General features: G+C 43.7%; 1 protein-coding gene across 1 annotated transcript in view; it reads right to left on the bottom strand.

Annotated features, from left to right (window-relative positions):
• Window positions 1–622: 622 nt before the first annotated feature.
• Window positions 623–8,010, bottom strand: part of taf2 (TAF2 RNA polymerase II, TATA box binding protein (TBP)-associated factor) — a 33,978-nt gene continuing 26,590 nt past the window's right edge. Inside the window, exons 24-27 of the mRNA XM_078287140.1 lie at window positions 4,192–4,421; window positions 3,571–3,738; window positions 3,145–3,247; window positions 623–2,982 (exon numbers count right to left, since the gene is read on the bottom strand). Coding sequence (XP_078143266.1) covers window positions 2,684–2,982; window positions 3,145–3,247; window positions 3,571–3,738; window positions 4,192–4,421 — 800 coding nt within the window. The 3' untranslated portion in view covers window positions 623–2,683. The remainder of the gene's footprint in view (window positions 2,983–3,144; window positions 3,248–3,570; window positions 3,739–4,191; window positions 4,422–8,010) is intronic.

The following is an 8,010-nucleotide window of genomic DNA, read 5'->3' as shown; positions in this document are numbered from 1 at the left end:
TTTGTGTGTGTGTGTGAGGTGGGGGTGGTAGATCAAAGGATTACAGGTTAACCCAGGATACTGAACCTAAAACCTGCTCTCAAGCACAAGGCAAATAACCCCCCCCCCCCCCTCCCCTCCCCTCACCACATGAGTTATGGTTCCACAACAGAGGTTGAAGCAGATCTAACTCATTTCCTGTTGAGATCCCTGCTAGTTCTCCTGGTAAATGGAGCCGACACCTACAGCGGCTGTCAGATGAAAACATTGCATGTTTGAAATGGTCAGCCATTTAAGAACTACCAACAGCCTTATTTACAGCCTCACAATCCATCTTGTTTTGCTTATGTAAATGGGTTTGATTGGTTGTCATTAGCGTTAGAATATATCTGGCCGATGTCAGCCTGTCAAGGATATGATTTTAATCAACAGCTTCAGAGGTGGCAGTCTGTAAAACCTGCAGTGAAACCAGCCTCACCTGCCATAACAAGCTGCCAACCCACCTACAAGAATTTCATTAGTCTGGGTTTCAGTGTCCCATGATGGTCTAAATGCCGTTTCAGAGGATTTTCCACCCCAAGTTCCTGTATCCTACATTGTACCTCATTCAGTAGGTGTTTCCTTATGCACAAATACAAAAAGGGACATTTCAATCATTTTATTTTTAAAACATGTATAACAAAAAAAAAAAAAAAACTGCATCCAAAACATAATTTACACTAAGTGTACAAAATATTAGGACCATGTTCCTCAAATTAAGTTGCAACTTCTTGCACAAACCATGTCTCAGTTGTCCATAAGACTTGTAAATCCTACTGTAACATGTCTCCTCTCTTTCATTTACATTTCTCCTGCATGACTGAATTGGACAAAATATGTGAAACCAACAAGGGCTCATAGCTCTCAGCTGATGAGCCCATTTCACAGAAAGAACAGGCGGACCCAGTATCTTGTACACTTAGTGTAGCAATGTACAATCTGAATAATGGAAATCACAAATATCAGAAAAATCTGAGCATAAAATCACTTTGGACCTGCGGTTCCCCAAAGTATCTTAAAGCTACAGAACAAACTCATTTAAAAGTCTGTTCTTGAATTAGACACAGCATAGTATTTCTACCAGAGGCGTGAGTAACCAACTTCAACAACGGTTACATGAATGTGAAGATTTTCTTTTCCCTGTTTGGACAAGGCAAAGATGAAATTAGTGCGAAGGCTGCATTTAAAAAAGGAAAAACATCGGATTTTCAACCCTTTGGGGCACAAATTTGATCTTCACATGGCTATCTAAATGGGGAAAATTTAATTCTGCGTGTTTTTTCCCTGTTTAGACAATCATACAATCAGATCTATGCCACTAAGTGTTAAAAATCAACCATTTGTGCCTGTGTAAATCCCACCATAGATGCCTTTGGGAAATCGGGTCCAATCTAGTTAAAACATTCATGGATAGAAACACATGGCTTATGAATGACGGCTACAGTAAAAAAAAAAAAAAAAAAATACTATAAAAGATGTTAGTATGACTTGATTTTCAATTCTACAGTACAGTTAAATTGCTCTTTGTTTAATTTCCATCTATGAGCAAACAGGGAAATGTAATTTGCAGGATGTTATGAACTGTTAAGACACCGGAGGCCCAGTCAAAACAGAATGGTTAAATCCACACCGCGATCCATCAAGTTCCCCTTCACAGGCCACTTACTGAATGTTGGGATTGAGCTGTGGGGATGAGGCACACCAGAGTGGTGTCTGTGTGGGGGGAAAAGTGTACGGGGCTGGGAAAGTGTGTGTGTGTGCCTGTTTGTGGAGAGAGGTGTATGTGGTCGCCTGCCTCAGACGGCCTGGAAGCGGTGTAGAAAGCACAGGAACTCCTTCTGCAGGGTGTTTGTGTGTGTGTGTGTATGTGTGTGTGGTGTTGGGACACAGGGACGCCTCTGGATGGTTCACCGTAAAGACACTGCAGACTCAGTCCAGGAATGAATTTTTCCCCTCTCTCTCTCGCAAGTGCATTACCGTTTCTGCAATACTAATGCAGAAATTGAAAATGCAGAAACGCTGAGGAATTTGCGATGCAATTTATCTGAGGATTACAACACTCTAATAAATCATACTCTTAAGGTTTCCAGATTTTTTTGTCCTTCAACATTTGCCCAAATGAGTATCTGCCAGTATAATGACCTCAGCATCAGCTATCCTGCTTCCAACACCTATGAACAGCAAACCACTAGTATGACAGTAGCTGAGGTAGTGGGTCCATGCAATGAACGTCAATATGTAACCCACACATATTTTTAAACACATTTTGAAGACAGTGACGTCCATCACAGGAGACATGAATGGGCTTTTTTGCCTCATCTAAACTGCTAGAATTGGCAACATTTTTGTGACTGCAATCAACAGTATTTTTATTTAAAATACTGAAAGAGTATTTAGATTTTAACCAAAGATGTATTGCTTTTACTTGCGCTATTTTGTGTCTGCAAATAATAAACCAAAGTTTATTGTCCACAGTTGTGGATGTTTATTTTTCCTTTTAAGTCCTGACTACTGAATTTTAAGGTTTTTTTTGTTGTAAAAATTGGTTCTTTTCAACTGAGAGGCGAGGCAAAATGTAAACGGTCCACAGACAGGAGCTGTGACTCCAACTGAAATCAGAGAAGAAGCCATACAGCAGCTGGGAGCCAAACCTCCCTGCAGAGCTTCAGTCAGACAGAGAGGGCGAGCGCAGGGACCTGCCGCTGGCCGGGCTGTTGCTGTAGGCGTGGGAGTTGTCCCTCTCCCGGTCCTTCTCCTTGTCCTTGCTTTCGTGTTTGTGCTTGTGCTTGTGTTTGTGCTTGTGCTTCTTCTTCTTCTTCTTGTGCTCGTGGTGGTGGTGGTGGTGATGGTGGCCATGCTCTCCTCCGTGCTTGGAGGACGAGGAGGTGGTCTCTTTGGAGAAGGAGGGCACCGGGGTGGCGGGCATGGAGAGCAGGGACTGCTCCACGGATGGTGGCTCCTTACCTAATAAGAGAGAGGGGATGAATTTGTGTCTATTTGTGTGTGTGTTTTACCTGGTATGGGTCTTTCTAGTATATTTAGGGGATGGTGTATGAAAGATTGACTGTGTGTGTGTGTGTGTGTGTGTGTGTGTGTGTGTGTGTGTGTGTATGTGTGTGTGCTAACCTGGTGTGGAGGGTCTCTCTAGCAGATTGAGGTGATGGTGGATGAAGGCTTGGCTGTCGTGAACAGTCTCCATATCAATGTCTTCCTCTTCCATTGTGTTGAACTGCAAGACAGACAATAACCAAATATTAATACCCCATGAAAATCAATGTCACCTGTATGTTTCTATGTATAGACTGAGAGAGCAGAACATCACTTTGTTTTTGTGATCTCTTTGGATAGCAGGGACTGTTATGTAAAGGCTAACAGAACATTGCAGATGTCAGTCAGTGAACCAAAACGACACAAAATAATAATAATATAATTCAAAACTCTTCAGTGGGAGGCAAGAGCAGAGCAGCTCAGACAGAGGAGAGAACAGGAGAGCAAGGCAGAGCAGGAGTGACACGAAACGAAGAAAATAAAATTGAAGCAGAATTCTTTTACCCTGATCTTGTAGCGTCCTCCTCTGCTCCCCTCTTCGTCCTGTTGCTGCAGTATCTGTCCTGGCTCTGGAGGAGAGCCCAGAGGGGTGTCAGCCTTCCTCTTCAGGCCCTGAGGGGGCTGGCCCACCCCACACACCCCTGATGCAATAGGGTCTGGCTCCTCATCCACCTGGCAGAAAGTGGACAAAATGAGTGTAGAATACTTTTTTTGCTTTCCGATGATGTAACAGCTCCCGTCCGAGACCATTTTGCACCCTTACTAGTAAACACTATGCTGGATTAATTTGAGAATGCAAAATGCGAGAGAAAGCGATTCAGAGACTCTGGTGTTGCTCTAGTCAACGGCTTGTTCTCGCTCAGAGAAACGAGCCAATCAGCAACTTTGCGGCCGGGACTAAAGTTTGGACCTTCGTGCAACATTTTTTCATTGCTGTTTCGGCAGAATAATATTTGTTGAAATCATTCCTTAACCAACAGTTTATCTTTGCAAAGACAATATATTAGTCAAAAACGGCTGACATTCTTGGTAAAATTGGTTATGATTAGTTAATGAAGTGTAGTTTCTATTTACACCCGACTGATTGACCTGACAGTGAAATAGTCTGAAACCCTGTTGACTTACAGTTGAGTAGCCCATGCCAATGCCGTGGATGCCTATACTGGCAGGGGTGTCTATTACAGCGCTAACCCCCAGCTCAGGCTTGATGATGGGGTTGAGCACAGCTTTCTTCTCCTTCAGGTTCAGCACCAGGCCCAGTTCTGGCAGGGGCAGGCAGGAAGGCCGAGTCAGACCAAACAAAGTATAGTAGAGGTTCACAGCGTCGCAGCGCAGCCGCCAGTCATGGGAGGTACCTGGGAAAAGGAGGGGTAAGGTGGAAAGAAAGGGGGGTGGGGTGATGGAAAGAAAAAAAAGGGAGAACAGGTTAGACCAAGCAAAGTGTCGCAAAGGTTCACTGTCACTGTGCAACTGGCGAGTGACGGGAGGTAGATAAAGAGCGGGAGAGGGAGGGAGGGATGGAAAGACGGAGAGAGAGAGTGGGGTGAAAGAAGAGGCAGGGAAGTAGAGGAAGGAAAAGGAAACAGGGAGAAGGAAGAAGAGAGTGAGGGAAAACAAAGAGGGACATTGAGCTTGGGAGAGACAGATTGCCACAGAGGTTCAATTAATCCTGAGTTCAAGGAGGCATTTCATTTTCTTCAACCACATTTTTATTTCACTGTTCCCACAGAGAAAACATGAGCACTACTGACACTGCTAAAACACTGGATCATCAACTCTCAGTGACATGAGATCTGAACACATCATTATAAGCGAGTCATTCGAGTACTAGTACTTTGATAGTTGGAATAAATTAAACACCAAATGTTGCTGAAGTTGACAATCCCAAGGCCAGGCGGCTAACATGGGGGGTGGTTTGTGGGTTTGGATGAAATTTGAAATAAATGAGTGTAACAGCAGCAGAGAGCACTCTAACTTTCTGTTCTCACAGCACTGACCTTCAGCCAGTGAAACACCATCCTGTGTGTATGTTTAAAACACGGGGGGGTTGCGGGTTACGGAGACGAATAAAACAACCAACACATTTTCATACCATAGTATTAAGGCCACCACGCTCTGGTCGCTGTGTATTTAGATTGGCAGACTTGGCCTGCACAGCCAGGCTGCCCATAAGCCACCCACACTGATTGACCTACAAACAAAATTTAAGTTGGTAGAATTCTAAGTAATGATCCTAAATTTTTGTTCATTCTTAATGGTTATAAGTCAACAAACAAGGTAATATGTTGCAACAAGTACAGAATTGTCTACAAGAATAAGAAATTATGAACTTGTTCTCGTATTTGGATTTTGAGGCTGCTGAGTATTTGGCTTGGCAGACTTAGCTGGTGCAGCCTGTCTAGCTAGCTGACAGACACATAGGACCCCCTGGAAGAGAATGAATTAATGAAACCTGAGGACACAATAGTAGAAGGCAGAGCCATGTACAGTATATGGGAGAGTTACGGCACTGAAAATACTAGCAGCTCTTAAAACGTTTTCAGACTAGGACAGGATGTAACAATCAATGACCAATAAAGAAGGAAAAAGACAAGTAGCCAAATATTTCATCTAGAACACACTCTGAGCAGAAGCTGTGGACCTCCTGTCTAGCCATTACTTGCATTAAGATCATGACATTTGCGTTTAACTATTCCTGGTAGTATGTATGTTCCTTGGGTCTCATTGTACCCAAGGGGAATGTGGCCCTTTGAAGCTGTGTGAGATCATCCTGATGACAGTGAGCAAGATGGACATCAAAGCAAACTGTTATCCTTGCAAATGGTTGGGGCTGCCATATTGCTTCTCACAAATAGGTCTCTTTGGGGAAAAACATACTATAACTTCTACCAGGGTGACATACAGGAAAAAGCAAGGCTGATGCTGAAGCTCAGGGAGTCCTGTGACCAGGTCTCATTGCGGGCACATTCACACCATTCTGCCAGTGTACATGGACTGCCCAAAAATAGCAGCTTTGGAAAGATGCTGCACCTGACATCTTTTTAGGCAAAACAAAGCGGTTTTTAAAGCTGAGAAAAGTTCAACTTCATAGAGGAGCACTTTGAGGACGTGGACAGCTTGTTTGTGTCCAACTAATCACAACAAAGAAGAGGAGGGGTTCACGGCATGTAGGCAGCTCACAGTTAATGACAAGAACGATAAACAGAATGAAAATGGACAATGTACCAGTAGAAGAAGACTTGGTAGTAGCTGTTCTTCTGACGGGAGCACAGTGGCTATGTTGTGGGTATTTCTGCTAAAGCTAAGTGTCTGAGAGTTGGACATAAGTAGTGTTTGCTGATAGTAGCAGCTACAGCAGCGGGTCGTTATGGAGACAAAGTCAAGCAACTTGCTTTTTCCAAATTATCAGCACAAAATGCAGTTAAACAGCACTTTTTCAGCAAAAACCCTGCTACTGTCTGCGGAACCGTCGGCTGTGATACTGCACAGAGGCACAGAGCCTGTCAGCTCTGTGGAACCACAAATGCAGATATACAGCATGTTCTGTCAGGCTGCAAAATCACACTAGCACAGGCACAATACAGGTGGCAGCACGACCACGTGCTGAGGAGGTAAGCCAAGGCCGCGCAGCTGCAACTCCTTAACAAATCCTGTTTCTAAAGAGAGGAAGTTGGAGTGTAGGGAAGGAACAGAGGGCAGCAGTAAAAACTGTAAAATCAGAAATGATATGGAACATTGACCTGGGCAAACAGCCGAGATTGCCAGCAGAGATCAGTGGCACATAATCACAAACTGAAGAGGCGCTGTGGTGCAGGGAAGCCAAGAGAGTCCGACTCATCGAGCTGACGGTGCAAAGTTAAGAGGAAATTGAAGAAGCCCATCAAATTTGCCTCCTGAGGACCTGGAGGGTGGGGATAGGGGAGGGGGCACCTGAGTTCTTGCCCCAGGACATGTTCTAGGTAAAGGAGTGCAAGTTTGAGAAGTGCTGGTCCTTGGCTGATTACCCAGTAGCAAACTCAAGGGGAATTTTAGAGGGGTACCAGGCAAAAGGGCCCCATAGGTCTATATTACACCCACTTGTACACCAACTAGTAACTATGTAAAGAAAGTGACCTCATCGTCAGGACTCTTGCTGGAGATAAATTAATTCTAGTGCCACATTTTATTAGTGTGTATTAGTGAATTACTACTTTACTAGGGTTAGGGTTAGTTGGAGTGGAGCTACAATGTAGCTTCACTCCAACTAACCCTAACCCTAGAGGAATTATTTCAAAGTTTCAAGGAACGATCTGGCAACCAGTTGATTGAGACACACAAGTTTTGTGTTACACTTTTGAACAGAAAGGCAAGAATTTAAGACAGAACCGGTTCCCTCAGTGTGATTCCCCTTTAAGTTAATTCAAAACCCCTTGGGTTCTATTATAGAGGGTTACAGAGAAGGTTCAAACAGTGTCAGCAAGTTGTGCAACAGCAGATTTCTCTAGTAGTCTGACAGAAGTCTGTCCAGTCAAACACATGGGGAAGCAGGAAACTTATTTTTCTCTCCCTTTCTCCATTTGAAAGAAAAAATGTAGGGATTTTTTTCAGATGATGAAATACCTCAATCAATGGATGCTTTTATCCAAAGGGACTTGGCCAGTCCCTTAGTGCCATGCTCTACCCGCTGAACAACACATGGAATGGAAACCTTACGCACATAATAAGTAATGTGATTCACACAATACTCAGAGGGGAGGTGGTGAACTAGCTTTTCTCCTGACTATCTCTCCCACGGCAGAAATCTTTGATATGATTGTAATAATATATGGCAACTGATGGAAAGGAATATTACATATTTTATTATTGGTAGTGAGGTCCCAGTAGGAATCAAACCCCTAAGCCTGGAAATGTTAATGCCATGCTCTACCCATTAAGCCACACAAAAACACGACCACATGTTATTGA

Source organism: Centroberyx gerrardi, chromosome 12, assembly GCF_048128805.1.
Source record: "Centroberyx gerrardi isolate f3 chromosome 12, fCenGer3.hap1.cur.20231027, whole genome shotgun sequence".
Lineage (NCBI taxonomy): Eukaryota > Metazoa > Chordata > Actinopteri > Beryciformes > Berycidae > Centroberyx > Centroberyx gerrardi.
The sequence above is the reverse complement of the archived record's forward strand: the minus strand, read 5'-3'. Positions and strand labels throughout refer to the sequence as shown.